At 35.9% G+C, this 18,061-nt stretch overlaps 2 protein-coding genes and 1 pseudogene across 2 annotated transcripts; 1 reads left to right on the top strand and 2 right to left on the bottom strand.

Moving 5' to 3' along the window:
* Positions 1–1,959: 1,959 nt before the first annotated feature.
* Positions 1,960–5,441, bottom strand: LOC120009754 (perakine reductase-like). The gene is made up of 7 exons (XM_038860451.1): positions 5,253–5,441; positions 4,829–4,999; positions 3,785–3,988; positions 3,446–3,618; positions 3,119–3,215; positions 2,811–2,964; positions 1,960–2,434 (listed from the first exon to the last, which is right to left on the bottom strand). Exons 1-7 carry the CDS (start codon positions 5,310–5,312, stop codon positions 2,241–2,243), a joined length of 1,053 nt encoding a protein of 350 aa, XP_038716379.1. The 5' UTR covers positions 5,313–5,441; the 3' UTR covers positions 1,960–2,240.
* Positions 5,442–11,963: 6,522 nt separating this feature from the next.
* Positions 11,964–12,605, bottom strand: LOC120008767 (protein FAR1-RELATED SEQUENCE 5-like). The gene has a single exon (XM_038859141.1). It carries the CDS (start codon positions 12,603–12,605, stop codon positions 11,964–11,966), a length of 642 nt encoding a protein of 213 aa, XP_038715069.1.
* Positions 12,606–13,771: 1,166 nt separating this feature from the next.
* LOC120009757 lies at positions 13,772–17,816 on the top strand (annotated as a pseudogene).
* Positions 17,817–18,061: the final 245 nt, after the last annotated feature.

Here is an 18,061-nt window from a genome sequence, read left to right as displayed (position 1 = left end):
AATAAACTCCCTTTGAGAGCTTATTCTGGTAGGGCAGTTCTGCCCCGTTTTGCGAGCGAAACTGCCCAACAAATTTTGTTGTTTAGTGAAGCCGCTCCGCTTCACCAAGCGGGCTCCCCATCCCTAGCATATTCAAAGAACAAAGTACAGAAGATGTTTGCCTAGACCACGAAAGCCAAATAGGGATTCGTGTGTCTCTGATCTCATTGTAGATCACGAAAGAGAGTATCTCCAACCTATGCACATCTCCACTGCTTGGATCACCGCCATATCATAATGGTAAGTTGTTAGGTTTTGTTTATTTCGGTTATTGGGTTTTATCGATCTGTGGGTTGGGAGTCCTTATACCTGTGCTTCGTTGTTTGGGTCTTAGGGTTTTGTCGATATGTGGGTTAGGAATCAGTCCGAGATGAGGTTAAGAGCTTGAGAAATCCACATAACCCCTCTCAAATCTTCACGATTGTTGATTCTTTAGCTTCTTACCTCTTCTCTCTCTCTCATTGTCCTCACCTTTAATTTCCGATTCTTGGTCTCGCGCCTTCTCCAGTTGTGCAAGTTTGAGACTTCAATTTCTTGGTCATCTACTAGTCAATTGCATCAATATCAAAACTGTCCATTAAGGGTTTATGAGTCATTCGTTAGTCAAGTGATTCGTTGAAAATATGAATTGTTATCTACTTGTGGTTTTGGCTACAGTGTAGGCAGGTTCTGCATTTTGTTCATTAGTGATTCATGGGTCTTAATCTAGGTTTTTGCGTTAAGATTGATGGATTTTATAACGGAATCATTCATTCCATTATTCAGGTAGAAGTTACAAGATGGACATAATTCTCCTGAGCCACCACTAGCTAATCCTACAGCAGATGCAACAAGTTTTGTTGAGCAAGCCAAGATTATTGTTGTAGAAATCCTTGTGTTTTGGCTGGTAGATTTTTTGTACATTTGACATGCCCTCTATCCCGGTCTTTTCCTCTGTTTTTATGCCTTGGGGTGCATTTGTAAAATGTTTCACATTTTATGTACTTTTAGTGTGTTTATAAAAATCTTACATTCTAATGGATGCGCTTGACAAGGGGTGTCTTTCGTAAACATTCGGATATGAGTAAAGTTTACCAAAAATGATACCGTCTTGTTAAAGCCCTTGCTTTGGTTGCACAAGAGATCTAGCGCGTCAATTACAATGGGCCTCAATTTTGAAACTTAGGTCGGGCCTACCCTTTGGACCATTTAGAACCAAAAGGGTAGAATTAGGGTTTAATGGTCTCTATATTAAGTATTTCTACTTTTGTGGCTAAAAAAATATATTTATCAATTAGTGGCATTTATCCACAACAAACTATTCCGGTCAATAACTAGGGGCCAAGCCATGACAAAATATAAGGATGGTTGCAGAGGCGAACAAATGATTTTATGTCATTGTGGGCAAAATTAAGTGGAAATCTGGGGGGTAGCGCCTTCGGAATTTTAGGGGAGTCTTTTATGTTATTTAGTATACATACGGGTCTATATATACTAAACATGACAAGCGAACTTGTTAGAGAGAGTGGCTACCTTGTTTCATCATTCCATGAACAAATCTTTGCTTTGATACCATATTAGAAAATTCAAAGTCGTATCAAAGATATCGTTTGTTCTGAGTCACAGATGCCCACAAATTTCTTCTTTATAGACCGACGTCATTAATTCTTAGACAAGAAAACATGTACTTATGTAAAAGGCATAATATCTCTACTTATATATCACTCAATTGGGTTATGCTAGTGAGATGTGAGATATTACTCATGACAATAATAGGAAATTCTCATTCGGTCACTTAAAGAAAAGGTTATATTCATGAATCATCGCTCACGAACAACCTGAAATCATAATTACATTGTTAACATTTTTCGTGACTTAAAGACTTCCTCTAATTAAAAATTAATGAATGCAGTGATTAAACTGAGACTTAGTAACAAGACCTTATAAGAAGCAGCATTCATATTCCCAGCTTGTTTTCTAATTCAATACAGACATAAGTTCCACATCAACAACATAGAATGTAGTTAGTTCTCTTGTCAAGTTAAAGACACAACATTTTAGTTCATCAGAGAAAAGATAACATTTAGCAGCAGGTCTGCCCAAACAAAAGCTTCTCTAAGCATAACTTCGACAAAGCTTCATTGGATCACATCAAGCTTTAGTAGGAAAGAGGCATAAATAAAGGGGAAAGTCATGAAGCATAAACTGCAAGATCGATCATTTTAAGTTGCTGTCTTCTTGTCTTTTGCTGGGGTATCAGCAAACTTCCATGAGTGGCGATAAAGTTTCTCATGTACTCTTGGCCCTGCCACCTCTTCGATGGGTATAACATCACAGATTTCATTCAAATCTTCTTTTGTCAGCTTCACGTTCAAGGAACCAATATTATTGTCAAGATTTTTAACTTTAGTTGTCCCTAGACAGCAAGAAAGAGAGAAGCGAGGGTCAAAAAATGTTCAACAACAACAAATCTGAAAAGTATACATTACAGGTACATATATTCAGGATAATCTATAGCAACACCTTGCTTGTTATTTTCACAAACAGCAAATAACAATTACAATATCATAATTGTATTTGTAGATGCTGATGCAGAGGTTACACATTTATCGGAAAGTTCATATTCTTCACCCCATCAAAAGGAATGGGATATGCATATACATCATTCCTTTTCTTTTTTTTTTGCATAAGCCATTTTTTTTATTATCATTATAGCTGAGAGCCGCAATCAAAGCCGAGATATACATCACGACTTAACTGCAGGTAAATGGGAACAGAAAGGAGTCACTTACCAGGGATAGGTGCTACATCGTCCCCTTGATGAAAAACCCACGCAAGTGCAAGTTGTGCAGGGGAGCACCCGTGCTTCTCAGCCAGCTTTTCCAGACGATTATACAGTATCTTGTTTTTTTCCAAGTTCTCTCCTTGAAACCGTGGAAGTGATACCTAACATAAGAAATAAATGGTGACATTAACTAATATAAGGAATAAAATGAAAATATTAAATAATACATATTTCAATTTTTTGATAAAACCTATAGTCATCATGGCATCATCATAAATCACAATTAAAAACGCCAAAAACTGATCTGTTCTCTACCAGAAAACTATTTTCTGGCACACTTTCAACAACTGCTTTCCCACCAAAAATTCCACGTCCTAGAGGACTGTATGGGACTATTCCGATTCCAAGTTCCCTGCACATTATAAAAATGAAAATCACTCAACATATGCTCTGGAGGCGTACCACAGGAAAAAAAAAGATAAATACTCATCCGAACTGGAGTGGAGGGAAAAATATGTTGATATACTAGAATTGCAATAATTTCAAATTACTAATATATTTTACTTCCAGAATTAACTTGGAAGCATGGAAAAACTCTAGATAGGATCTTCCAAAAGAAATCTAGGGACAGTATTGAGGAACCTGCACAGAGGGACTATATCTTCCTCAATTTCACGAGTCCACAGTGACCATTCCATCTGTAGAGCGGCGATGGGGTGAACAACATGTGCTCTTCTTATTGTGTCTGGACTAGCTTCAGATAGCCCAATGTATTTTATTTTTTGTTCTTCAACCAACTTCTTTAGTTCCGCCATCTAAGAGAAAGAAACAAAAGAAAACCTTGGTTACGATCTAGAGTAGCTATTCGTACCAAATCCAAAAAATGACTTGGGTTGAATAGAATCTATGAATTACTTAAAAGCTAATGGATACCTACACCTACTAGAAATATAAAGAACACCACGGAAATGAAGCACTTACAGTGTCCTCTATGGGTATAGATCTGTCAATTCGATGTGCATAGTAGAGATCGATATAGTCCGTATCTAGCCGCTGAAGGCTAGCTAGACAAGATGAACGGACATACTCAGGAGTTCCTTTTACCCCCATATTACCAGATTCGTCTTTGATTATTCCAAACTTTGTGGCCAATTGGATCTTTTCTCGAGGCAACTGCTTTAGTGCCTGAAAGATTTCACTAAAAATTAAAATGGAACTCTGTGGGAGCTGAGTACAAACCATAAGCAAAGCAAATTTTCCAAAAATGGATGAAATTAAAACGGAACTGAAGCAGGTAGAAGAAATTATAAACAATAAAATCATGCACTATAACTCTGATCTAAGTTTTTTTGCATGAAAAAACGGGCGTGGAGGAAGAGAACTGTGATTACTTGGATACATCTTAACGTGTGTTCTTATCCCCACACAAGATCTACACATACAAACATGAAATTTGACTGCAAAGGAAAATCTAAAGAGAACAGAAGAATAAAAGAAAGTGAAATTCAACTAAGCAGAAACATTTTCATGAATAAAAGCTTTACATATAGGAACACCCTCGGTTGAATAATGCGAATCCTTGTATCTTTACGGAAGGCATGAACTAAGGTTCTATCTACAAGCAAACAATACAACACAACACAAAATACTTGTTGAAATTTCTGTTTATCAACATTTTACAGAACTAAATACTGCTTCATTAGAAAAATAAAAAATAAAAAACAGGGAATAAAATCCTTGAAAGTCCAAGTTTTGCCTCGCTAACGTTCCCCTTTAGCCATTCACAGTAGAATACTCAAAGCAACAGGTAAACAACTGGGAACACACTAACTTTTAACAATTAGAAGAAATTTTTTTCCTTGTAAGTTAGGCAGTCAGTACAAGATAATTTTACCAAACTCAATCAATTTCAAAATGCTTGTAAGATCATAATCTAAAGTACAATACTAATAGGTTTTATGATATTCTCAGATTTCAACGTCGGAGACTAAGCACCACATAATTCAAGAAACAAGATAGTTTTACCTTTCCAACTAAAATTTCATTAGCATGATCAGCCCCATATACATCTGATGTATCAAAGAACGTAATCCCCTTATGGAATGCGTGCTTGATGACCGATATGCCAATTTCCTCAGGTAGAGGATCATTGTAGACTCCAGTGAGACCCATACAGCCAAAACCCAACTTAGATACCTACAAGCAATGTAATGAGAAGTAACAACACAAATTAAGCCCTCTAATTCTAATCACTGAATCAGATTACATATAGAGAATTCATTGAACACGAGTAACCAGTGACATTATCATTTTTAAAACAATAATATTTCAGATAATACCTAAAACACAAAGCAGCAGGTCGAACATTGCCCCAAAATAAGTAAAATACAGAACTTCCTGAAGCATTTATGGGTTGAAATCATCAAGAAAACCAAAATGGGTTTTTTACCTGGAGTCCCTGATTCCCCAATTTTACTCTGGGAACAGCAATTCTGTGCTCCTCTGCCATCTCTTAATTGTTCTTGGTACGCTATTCGGCGGAGAGAGGCGGCGATTAGAGGCTGCGGAGAGTGTGGCAATTTGTACTCGGCTTTCTCCCACCAGTATTTTGATTATTGCATCAGTAGGAAGTAGGAACGGGACAGGGGGCTGGAATTATTCCAACAATTTCACCCCATCTCCACCATATATTGATTTGACAACACTACATCTAATACATTCAATGGTGGAGATGAGGTGAAATTATTGGAATAATTCCAACAAATTCTTTTCCAATAGGAACTATGGAGTGACTATTGGGTGTCTTATATCTGCAAGTGACTAGTGAGCGTCTCCAATGGCCTTATCCAGTGCATCAGTAAGATCTAGCTTCTAGGAACTATGTCTTGACTTTGACTCCAGGCTGCCAGGTAATGGGCTATTCGTCATTCCTTATGTCATTTTTGTCCTGCTGAATAGTGCGTGCTTGGATGAGGGATTTAGAGGAAAGGAAATTGAGGAGAAAATATTTTTTTTCCACTCTCATGTTGGATATATAAAAAAGAAATGAAAATAAAATTGATTTTATTTTGCTAATTTATTCTTATGTTTAATTATGATGTACAAGGGTAAAATATATTTTTAACTTATAAATAACTTAATCAGTCATTTTTTCCTTGTAAATTTACCCCATCCCATTTTGAGAGTTAGTATTTTGACAAAAGTTTAATGAAATCTTCCCTTTAATCCTTCTCGAATCCCTCCATTTAATTTTTTTAAATTATCCAAACAAGGAGTTGTAAGAAACTTTTTCCATTCTCTCCAAATCCCTCAATAGAAACACACTCTTACAATATCTCTCAATTCAAATACACTCTTACGGTATCTCCCATTTCATTACTATTATGATATGTCGATATCTTATTTGATTTCTCAAAAATCACCAACTCCAACCCAAAATACCAAAACCATTTTAAAAAATTCATTTAAATTAGTCCACTATAACGAAGCCCTTCTTCGATATTAACAAATTTTATAAATGAAATTATAAAATGGGCTAGATATCTAGGATCCGTTTAGATAAAAAAAATTTTTGTTAAGGAATATTATCATAATAATCTAATTAATGAAGCAGAGAGTAGTCCGAAGAAGCACAAGTATAGAGCAGTCTTAAATCAAACTACACAAAATCGATGAAGTCCGAAGAAGCAAAAGCGGATCGACGAAGTCCAAAGAAGCAAAGAGCATCTCATGAAGTTTGAAAAAGCACAAGATGCCTTCGCACCCGCCGTTAACGGCTCTTGTACCTTTGCCATCCAATTTTTACATCTCGTGATTGCTCTCTCCACTAGATGTAAATTTGCATCTAAAAGTGGAGAACATCAAATGTGGTTTTTCATTTGATGCCCCCGTTGGAGAGAATTGTTTGGGTTGGGATGCAAAATGATAGTTATTGAATTTGCATCTCCATTTGACTACCCATTGAAAATTGTTGGGATTAAAAATCCTACACTGATATGACACTTGTATGATAAGATATGACGACACTTGTATCGTATAATCTTGATGTAAGCTTAGCTTCAGAGGTTACCAGATCTGAATCTACAGTTTGTGTTTACTTGAACACTACAGTTTTTGTTTTGCTTGAACTCTATCTCTGTATTGATTTGGAACACGTTTTTATTTAGATAAAATTGATCTGGATATTATCTAATACAAGAGATGTGATAGGAACAAAGTACTAAAGATTGATATGGACTCCTTGTGGATTAATTAAAGTTGATATGGACTCCTTGTTTGTTAGTTATTGGATAAGAACTAATGTCTATTAATTGGATTTATGTGTGTTGGTTTTTATCTTAATCATGTGTAGCAATTATTTTCAAGATAAACACCTGATCAACATCTGAGATTATCAGAAGTGGTTCATGGTGTCTATATAAAGCACATCCACATGGAATGAAGGACATCGAAGCTTTGAGAGAGAAAAACCTTGAGAGAAATAATTTGTGCTTCGAGTATGTTTTTGTTTGTTTTGTTTTTCCACTCTCTTAGATGTTCTGATGAGTGATTCATGTCTGTATTCATTATGAGAGAGCGTGAGTTTCGTGTTTGAGTGTTGCTCTGTTGATTTCTCTAACTGATCTATAAGAGGAGGAAGAAGAAGAGCAAGACTGCACTATTTCGAAGTAACCTACGCAGGCTACCTCAGAAGTTACGTGGATCGTACTTGAGTACAAAGAGTCTTGGAGGCGCCAAGAGCAATTGCAAATCATTGGTGTGTTGATTTGGGGTTAAAGCATACGCTGAGTCAAGTTGTATGATCGAGTCGTAGGTAACGATAGATTGTAAGCTTTTCTTCACATAGTGGATTGCTTTGATAGAATGGTCGCTTATAGACCCGAGGTTTTTTCCCAGTCTGGGTTTCATCATTAAATTTGTGGTGTTCTTATTTGTTTATTTTCCGCATTGATTTCATATTAAGTTGACTAACAATCTTGGGAAAGGAATATAGTATTATCAAAAATGCTCTAAGTTATTGATATTTGATTATTCATTTCTATATTTTTATTTTTTTATTTGTAATAGAATTTAATTATCTTATTTATTTTTTGAAATAGGGAGGGGATTCGAAACCTTGGACATCAGGGTAATATACACCATCCTTATCATTCCAACTAGTGACTCGGATGTGTAAATATTGTATTTAGATATTATGTAATATCTCAAATGATATTAATGTAATTGAATATAATCCTAATGTAACAAAACAATAACATAATAAACAAAAATAATATTGTTGCTCTCTTAGTTGGTTAATTTCTTTCATATCTACCAAAATCCATCACCAATATGCAAACTTCATATATATAGTATTTGTAGTTAGTAGAGTATAGGAGGTTATGGAATTGATTTTTGTCTCGTCATAATATATACATTTTTCATGAGCTTGTCCAAAAAATATGGTTTAACGGCCATTACGCTAGTTCATAAATTTATCCAACACACATATCTGAGGTAATTTTACTCATTTTCATATAAAAGAGAAATTGAAACCTTTAGTCCAGTCGTTAAACCAACCATAATTCATCTCATTCTCTCCATTGTGATTATGCATCACTGGCCTCTCAAGCAACTTAACATTAATAATGCGTTCTTTAATGCTACCTTCACAGAAACAATTGTTATGAAAATACCCTCAGGTTTCATCAACCAGCAATTCCCCAAACTTCTCTGTCTACTTCGCAAATCCATCAACCATCTCAACCAAGCTCCAAGAGCATGAAAATATAGGAGAGTATAGGAGGTTATGGAATTGATTTTTGTCTCGTTCTAATATATACATTTAATTCAATTTGATTTTGTCAATTCTAAAACTGATTGCTCTCTCTTTATTCATAATTCCGCTTTCGTTGTTATCTATTTACTTGTTTAGCAAAATATGAAAAGGCACTCGTAGCCACGGTGTTTTTCTTCCGCGCAATTACTCTCTTCGTTTTCATGTCTTCTCAGATTCAGATTGAGTCAGAAATCTTGATGACATATCCTCTGTCTCCTCTAATATCATCTTTTTCAGTGACAATCATAGTTTCTAGGGATCTCGCAAATAATGAGCGATAGCTTGCTCCTTAACTAAAGTTGAATATCGTTCTCTTTTGTCTACAAATTTTGAAGTGATTTTGATATCCAATCTTCTTCACGAACTTCACATTTCTTTGCTATCTACTGCAATTCTTTCGTTGTGATAACCTAGTTGATACCAATCTCTGTCACAATCCAATCATGCATTCCAGAATGAACCACATTGCAATTGATCTTCATTTTCTCGCGATCTCGTCAACAAACGTGCTATCTCTATTCAACATGTTGACACTGTTCATCAACTCGTGCACTTGCTCAAAAAATTCTCTTATTAGGTCTCATTTCTCCTCTTACGGAAAATGCCATTTTAATACTCACTTGACAAATGTTGGACACATAGGTCAAACTAAAATTCTCTTTTCCATATAAGTACATCTTTTAAAAATTAATAATTACATAATCCCTACATTTGCCATTCTTCTTCAATAGGCATGGATCTAAAAAAAATACTTAGATCTAAAACACCTACTCTCCATCTCCACCATTGTCACGTTTGCCTCCATCTCCACCACTGCCATTGTTCGCCACCGTCGCTCCTCCACCACCGTCACACCTCCACAATCATATTCTTATTCTTCTTTTTATTAGTATTTGTCTTTATCTTGTTAGATATGAGGTGTGATATGATATCTAAGATCATAATATGAGATCTGAGATCGTAATATGAGTTTAGATCTGTGATCGTATGTTACTGTTTTAAATAATAACATCATCATGTTACTATTACAAAAATTAATATTTGACTAATATTTACCTACATTATCATGTTAATGTATTGACATTGTGATGTAAAACCATGTATTATAGATCGAGTGTTTTTATAAGGTCATTTGCTTCAGTAAAAAATATGATAAAGGTTTTGTTTATTAAGTTATTGTTTGAAGCAGTAACATGAACATGTTTGAATGATTTTATAGAACTTGACAGACTATTTCAAATCCAACATTCAAAAACTCGAGAAAATCCTGAATGAAAATCATATACCCAACATCTACACCTAAATGAAAGCAATGTATAATAAAAAAATAGTTCTAATGCTTTTTAAGCTTTAAATTGTGAAAAAAATATATCTAGAGAGAGAAGAAAGAGAAAGAAGAAGAAGAAAGAGAAAAAGAGAAGAAAGAGAAGAAGAAGAACGAGAAGAAGAAAGAGAAGAAGGAGACGAAGAAGAAAGAGAAGTAAAGAAGGAGATGAAAGAGGTTGGAGGTAGAAAAATAAATGATCATTCCATGAATATTTTTATATCCATGTATTTTTTGTTAAATCTAGATGTGCAAGATATACCAATGAGTGTCGGCTTGACATTGTCCCCTTCTCTTAGCTCCAAGATCGATATCCTTGATGGATCCTCAATCTCATGGAATGCGGAGAGAATACTTGTTCTCTCAAGCCCAAGTTACTTCAACCGAGAATCTCAAGTCCTTTCACAACTCATGGTTTATCGTCACTCTCCCAGTGACAACTTTTCTTTACAGGTGTCCATTTTTCATTGATTCTATTTATTGTAACCATTGTAGTTGAATATGGTTCTTGTACATATAATCACATCTTGTTTCTATGATTTTGATGAGAGTGTGACACTCAAAATCTTTTACAGGGCATTTGGTTGGTGTTTTGAGGGGGAATGAGGGTGAGATTAGATATTATCTTGTTTGGTTGAGTTTTGGAGGGTGGAATCCCAAACTCATTTCACCCTCTATTCTCCCTTTGTGGAGAGTAGTCAAGCTCACCAAAACAAAAAATAGTTATTCTTCATAAGGGTAAGGGAGAATGAGTTTTGATGTGTAAAAGACTCTTTTACACTTGTTATAAAATATTATTTTATTTTCTAAAAAGAAAAAAAGGGTAATATGAAAATTTTACTATTAATATTCTTACACTCATGTTCACTCTTTATTTTATAATATTTTATGGATCATTATTGTATCTCAGCATTTTAAAAAGAAAATATTTTAGCAATTATTGTCATTTTAGAATTTCAAATCATGTTTGGATATTTGAACCCCTCTCCTCGACTCCCTAGTTGTCATGTCATAACTAAATGCACATAAAAAACTGTAACATATATATATATATATACATATGTATACATATATATATATCTATAGATATGATTGAATTTTTTCTTTTTTCTTTTGGTTTTTATTAATTTTTTTAATTATTATTTTCCTTTTTAATTTTTGTGTAAAGACATAGACAATAATTTTTTAAGACATAGACAATAATTTATTCAAGCTCATGAACAAAAGTTTCGGAAGAAGATTTGATGAATCCATATGAGTGCATGTACGCATCGAATCGTTCCGCATACGGAATAGCCCATGCAGTTGCTCAAGTATGTCTACAGTGAACCCATCCAGGCGTGATGGGAGATATTGGATAATCCCTTGTCCAACCAACTTTGACGTAATAATTACCATTTACCTGACCTATAGCAATGGTAACGCGCTGATAAGGTGGTGGAGAAGCTGTACGTAGTGGTAGATATGTCCAACTCTCTGCATGATGAAGAACATGCAATATCACATTGTATGCAGAAGCAATCAACATACCTATGTCTGACATTGTCATCCAATGCTCAAATGGTGTTACAATATCATCTCGAAAAAAGTTCAGTGAGCGTTCAGCACTATATGCACTCTCTTCACCGCCAAGTATTTCAACATATTGTTTCCGAAATGCGTCCAACTCTGCCATCAGGTTATACCGGACATTGGGTCATTCATCTTTCCCATGTCCAAGACACACAACTATCGATCGAAAGCCGCAATTTCCATCAGCTTTTAGATCTTGTACGTCCCTAATGTAAGGATGCAGTATAGCTGAAAACTTATGAATATAGGATCATAAAGAGTAGTTTTCCTTTCTCGGCATCGAACTTCCCTGTGGAGAGAGACATTGAGTATTGTAAATAGAGGAGCAACTGTGTCTCGCTGGTCCATTAGAGTGGAAAAAATCGTACTCAAAGATGTTCGATTCAAGGCATCCGGATGAGGAACTATGTCTGTGAGGCTCCCAAGGCTGAACAAAATCACTCCCATCAACAGAGTAGTTTCAAAGCCTTGGGAAATACCTGAGCACACTCTTTCATCAGCCCCAACTCTCTATTCATAACGATAACTCGTGGGCTAGTGCATCCATGCATTGCAGATCGCAAACATTCCAAAGCCCAAGTATAACTGGCCTCCTTTTCTGAGTGTAAATATACAAACGCTATGTAAAAAGTCTGACTAGTTGAAGTAACACTGAAAATTTTAAGAAGAGGCAACCCGTACCTGTTGGTCTGATATGTCGCATCCATCAACAACACGTGCAGGAATGCACGCAATCGATCTAGCGAGCCAGGATGTGCGAAGAACAAATCTTCGAGTTCATTGGTTGTATGGTTTGCCTGATAATCGAAAAAGTACTCATGGTTGTTGAGGAATGACAACACAACTTGCACATGTGATTGACCCGATCTCTCAACGGTATTGTGCTTCTTGTGTGCATTATATATGCTTGTGATGGTGCTCACGTCGTTCGGATCTCGCTTTTTCAACTCCGTCAATATGTCCCGTGACTTGGCATTTTGTGCGGACATGTCAACCATAATTTGAATTTCAGATTTAGAAAGCCGACCGGGGTATGGATATCCCTCCATATATGATGCAGGATCATGATTATGCTCCGCACACACCATGTCCACCATCCAATCATTGTTTAGCTTCATTTTCCTCCCTCTCAATTTGAACGGACATTTTATTTTTTTGGTGCCAGTCTGCGTTGTTGAGGGTTTCTTGCTTTGGTAATTGCCACCACGATCACATTTGAATTATAATCTGTGTTTTTTACCGAACCCAGCAATATCTGATCTATAAATGACGATGATATATCCCACTTTGCGTCCGGTTTATTGAACCCAATAGATCAACGATTGCCGTGATTTGAACACCTGATAATGTGTTAGTCTTCTTTTGATAATGTATTATTCATTCAACATAACAAAAGAGCTCATATTTTGCTTGACTAAAACATTATATCATATTAGTTTCAAATTCACCTCTATTGTCAACTTCGATATTATCTGCCATCTCGTCCGCATGTTCGTCTTCTTGCTTTATTTCGACTAAGATAAAATCATCCTACCAACAATATAATTTATACTGAGTATTTGCAGAAAAACACTAAATCAAAAATATTTACTTAAAATGCACTAAATAAAAAATATTAAATCAATATTTGTATTTACATGTTCACTTGAACTGCTTGGCAAGTGGTAGACGAAAAGATCGCTCAAGTAATCCATATCCACAACATGTGGAGGCTTATACTGTTATGTGTACATGAACGACTACTCCACCATGAAAACTTGAAACCGATAAAATGAACATACAGAGACTGTTGTACTGGAGGATATACACATAGAAAGAAAGAGATATATATAGGTGGATATGGTGTGGGTGAAACCGTGAAAGATTAGAGTTGATCAAAAATCCGACCCAGAGGTGGAAGTGTTTGTTGAGAGAGAGGAGATAGACTGTCAAGATTCTCATACGGTCTACGTCAATAGTAACGGCATGCTCATGAATAGTAATCAGTCTTTCTGTTCAATGAGTCTTTTCTACGCACCCTTTATACATGAGCCACATGCAAAATGTAGAAATTATTTTATTGATTGATGAGATGGGATATGGGGGGTTTGTACAGAGTTATAGGGGTTCGAAAAGTGCAACCCTTAAATTATCGCACCTGAGAAAAAAAAAGACGTCAAAATACACAAGAAATGTAAAAACAGCTTTTTTTATTATTATTTATATTAAGTAGAGGAAAAACAGAGTTAGCAGAGGCTTTTTTCGTTTCCTTCTTGTGTCATGGTCTTTTGTCCATTTGAGTGATGTAATAAGAGAAGATTGATTGACGACAATTGAGAAGCCCTACCCTACCATCGACAACATGTACTGAGAAAATATAAACAATGCCGAATTGTGCTTGCTCTCCAAGTAATTCTCCATGGCAGCAAGATTGACCCTCTCAAGAGTCAAGACTCAAGAGGACAATCTCATAAAATCTTTGTGTCAAAGATTTTTGCAGAGAAGGAACCCCTGTGAGTGGCTTTCGCTCTACTCTAGTTTTGTTATCGCTTGTTGTTTTATTTTTCTATTCGAGAATCAAGAATCTGTATTGCTGGACTTGTTTCCTCTTTATTTGCATATTCAGTTTGTGTTTCTTGCTTCTCTGTACGAATTATTGTGTTGGGTTATTGAGTTTGCAGTTTTGCTTGCAAAATTGGACTGTCTTTTCTTGGGTACTGCTGTTTTTTCTCTGCTAAATGTTTTTGTTGGGTTGTTTTCAATTTTGAAACACATGGACTTCAGACCCAGAACAGCTATGTTTTTTCTTTGGTATTGTTCTTTTTCTAACATTAAGCAATGTCAGAGCGTAAACCCTCAATTGGGTGTTTGAATGAATGGGTGTTTTACACAAATGTTTGGTTCTGTTATCATCCCTACACACCACTTCACTGAACCAAAATTAAATAGTACTGAAACCCGATTCTTTCAACAATACATAAAGTGCATTCAAGATTGTATTGTCTGTTCAAAACTTTCCTAATTCTTTTAATGCATTTACTTGCAGTTTTTCCTTGATGAAAATGAAATTTCACATTGCCTTTGTCCAAAGTAGCTACGATCACATGCAGTACACTTCTAGCTGTTCGTTTTTATTGATATTTTTTTATTTGGTGGTGGGGCTTGCAGTTAATTGGAAATACCCCAATGGTATATCTCAACAATGTTGTTGAAGGTTGTGTAGCTCGTATTGCTGCCAAGTTGGAAAACATGGAACCTTGCTCAAGTGTCAAAGACAGGCATATAATTTTTTTTTTCTTCATTTGAGTCTCTGTGTTTCATTGTGTAAATGTGTAGAACTCTACCTTGGCTCATCATAACACTTGGATTTTCTCTCTCAACTGCAGAATCGCATATAGCATGATCAAGGACGCAGAAGACAAAGGTTTAATTACCCCGGGGAGGCGGGGAAGGTTTGTATGAATATTCAGAAACTCTATAAAAATTACAAATGCTATAACATCAAACTGATATTATTCTTCTTGTGCTTTCTGGGCTATGTTGAAACCTTTGGCCAAAGACTGTCCTCATTGAGCCTACCAGCGGTAATACTGGCATCAGTATGGCATTTATCGCAGCAGTAAAGGGTTACAAGGTAATCCTTGTTATGCCAGCTATAGTGAGCCTCGAAAGAAGAATTGTCCTCAAAGCATTTGGTGCTCAGTTGTACGTCACTAATCCAGCCAGGGGTTTTAATGGGGTTCTTGAGAAGTCCCAGGAAATACTAAGCAACACACCCTACGGTTATATGCTTAATCAATTTGAAAATCCTGCAAATCCAAAGGTATACTTCTGCTGATGTATTGTATTCTATTTTAGAGGATTTGTTAGAATATTGACGTTGCTTATGCAGATTCACTATGAAACCACTGGACCTGAGATATGGAAAGACTCGGGAGGGAGAGTTGATGCCCTGGTTTCAGGGATTGGGACTGGTGGCACCGTAACTGGTGCTGGAAAGTTCCTGAAGGAGAAAAACCCTGAGATAAAGGTAGTCATTTCTTGTGTTTGTATGTGAGGGAGAGAGATAGCAAAGCAAATAGTTCCACTTCTTTTTTTATTTTGTATTTTGTATTTTTTTATGTTGATAGTGTAATTTTTTTCTGCCAACTCTAGCTTTATGGTGTAGAAGTGTAGAACCAGTTGAAAGCGCAGTCTTGAGTGGAGGAAAACCTGGTGAGTAAAATTTTAGTTTAGCCCAAGTTCTCTTTCTTTTTCTTCTTTTTAGTTGCTGTATAAGCTTTTTTACTTCTTATAAATAATATTATTAGTGTTAGGGTGAGGCCTAAATGGACATGTAAGGAGAAATAGTGAAAACTTTGATAGTGTACATAAAGGGTATGAGTTTGGGGATAGAAATGAGGATGGAGAAACTATTTTAGAGTTTGTCGTGTCATGTCTATCTTTATATTTGGCTTCTAAGAGAAGTCCCAAGTGTTGGAGAGGGAGATTGTAACACCACAACCAAGCAAATCAACCAAGAGATGAGGGTTGAGATAATGACCTACCGGAATGAGATTGCTTTTGATGACATTCACCTTTAGATCAAATACACCCAAGAGCCAATAAAATGGCCCTCAGGTTGATTACTTGAACAATGATCATTAAAGATTAATAGTTCAATGGTATAAACAATATTCAAGTGAAAAAAATGGTGCTTCATGACTTAAATAGAGGGCTTATGTTGATCGACTGGCTGAGAGGATCAAGTTATATAAGTTGCTGTATGCTAGGATTGCTTATATGTATGTTTCATCTGTGTTAAAGGAAATTTTTTGGTCGAGTTTTTCGGGTCAAGTCCACTTTTATTTTCTACATGGATAATAATTAAATTATATGATTTTTGGTTTTTGTTGGGCACTTAAAGCCAACAAGTGAACAAAGTAATTATGCAAGGAGCATTGACATATAAACTGGGTAGATAGTATTTCATTACTTTTGTAGGTTAACTGGATTTGTGATGTTAAAATAGCAAACTCGTGGTCGACTGTTCTCCGACATGCTCAAAAATCTGAATTGGTTCATGTAATGTCTTAACTGGTACGTGACTAGAGGTTAAGACAAACTTGTTCCTTCCAGATTTAGTACTTCAAGTTGGCAGTTGACCAAATAATCCTACTTTCGCCATGTTAACTATGTCAGCTCTCTTAAATTATTAGACTGATAATCTTTCCACTGATTGACAGGAGAAGCATGTTCTAAAGACTAAAATACAAACTATCTTTATCGGTTAATGGATGTCCGTGATTGAGTTTGATTGAAGCCAGTCCGAGATAGGCACTATTTATAGACATTGATTAGTTACTAAGTTGATGTCTTACTGCAGGTCTGCATCTAATCCAAGGAATTGGTGCTGGTATCATCCCTGCTGTTTTGGATGTTGAGTTGCTTGATGAAGTCATTCAAGTACTGAAACTAAATTGCTAATCATTTGCTTTATTTTGACATCTACTCAACAATAGTTATGCTACTGTATTTTTATTTTGACGTGATAGAATGCCTTTCCTAAGAAATCAAATTCTGAAGCTGATAGATTTTTTTGTTTCTCTTTCATTTTCATCTGTCACTTTTTAGGTTTCAAGCGCAGAAGCTATTGATACTGCAAGGCTGCTTGCCTTGAGAGAAGGTTTGTTGGTAATTGGAATTTTGATTATTGCATTTTTGTTGCAAGACAATTTCATCTTCCCCTATTTGATGCGAAAGTCAGCATTTTGCTTTTGTCCTCCAGGTAGGGATATCATCTGGAGCTGCAACAGCTGCTGCAATAAAGCTAGCAAAGAGGCCTGAAAGTGCTGGAAAACTCATTGTTGTAAGTTTGATAACCTTTTTTTCAAGTTGATAAACTACATAGAACCTCCAAAAAACATGATGATTCGGTTGTTATAGTGCACTGGCTAAATTAGGGAGTGTGATCAAGTACATTGATAGCTTGAATACTGTTTCTTGGAGGCATTTTGGAGAAGATTTTACTAATTTAGGCTTATTTTGGTTTCATGTAGGTGATTTTTCCAAGTCTTGGGGAGCGTTATCTATCCTCTACGCTGTTTGATTCCATTAGGGAAGAGGCTCAAAATATGTCATTTGATTGAGATGTTACCTAATTTCAACAAATTTATAATACTTTTATGATGCACATAGCTACTTAAAATGATGTAAACTTTTGATACGTTACGAGTATACAACCTAGAGCTTGAACAAAATTCTTAACACATGATGGTTCAAAGGATTTTTTTTGGATGCCCGGCTCAGCTTTGGGGATTGGCCTCCTTTACTTTTCTAAAGATGATCGCTATTTGAACCCCACGTTATGTTAAGTACATCCCAAAATATCGTGAAAAAACTCAATCTAACACACCGCCATCATCCCCACCATTTCCAGTCCCAAATCTCCTGCTCCGATGAAACCTTAGAAACCCAATCTGGTGCATAAGTGCCGCTGTGTTGGCAATCACCACCATCATCGCCGTGTGTTCATCATCGCCATGGTTAGCGGTTAAGCCAGCAAGATATACCATGATGATTGCTA

This window comes from Tripterygium wilfordii, chromosome 11 (assembly GCF_013401445.1).
Source record: "Tripterygium wilfordii isolate XIE 37 chromosome 11, ASM1340144v1, whole genome shotgun sequence".
NCBI classification, from domain to species: domain Eukaryota; kingdom Viridiplantae; phylum Streptophyta; class Magnoliopsida; order Celastrales; family Celastraceae; genus Tripterygium; species Tripterygium wilfordii.
Note: the sequence above shows the minus strand (reverse complement) of the source record. Positions and strands in the feature narration are given on the sequence as shown.

What these genes read in the sequence shown, in the direction of transcription:
- LOC120009754 (XM_038860451.1), bottom strand. Translation starts at nt 5,312, where the DNA reads ATGGCAGAGGAGCACAGAATTGCTGTTCCCAGAGTAAAATTGGGGAAT. An exon ending in CTATACCCATAGAGGACACT is followed by an intron (nt 3,619 to 3,784) that starts GTAAGTGCTTCA and finishes TCTTTCTCTTAG; the next exon opens with ATGGCGGAACTAAAGAAGTT. An exon ending in GATATAGTCCCTCTGTGCAG is followed by an intron (nt 3,216 to 3,445) that starts GTTCCTCAATAC and finishes TATAATGTGCAG; the next exon opens with GGAACTTGGAATCGGAATAG.
- LOC120008767 (XM_038859141.1), bottom strand. Translation starts at nt 12,605, where the DNA reads ATGGTGTGTGCGGAGCATAATCATGATCCTGCATCATATATGGAGGGA.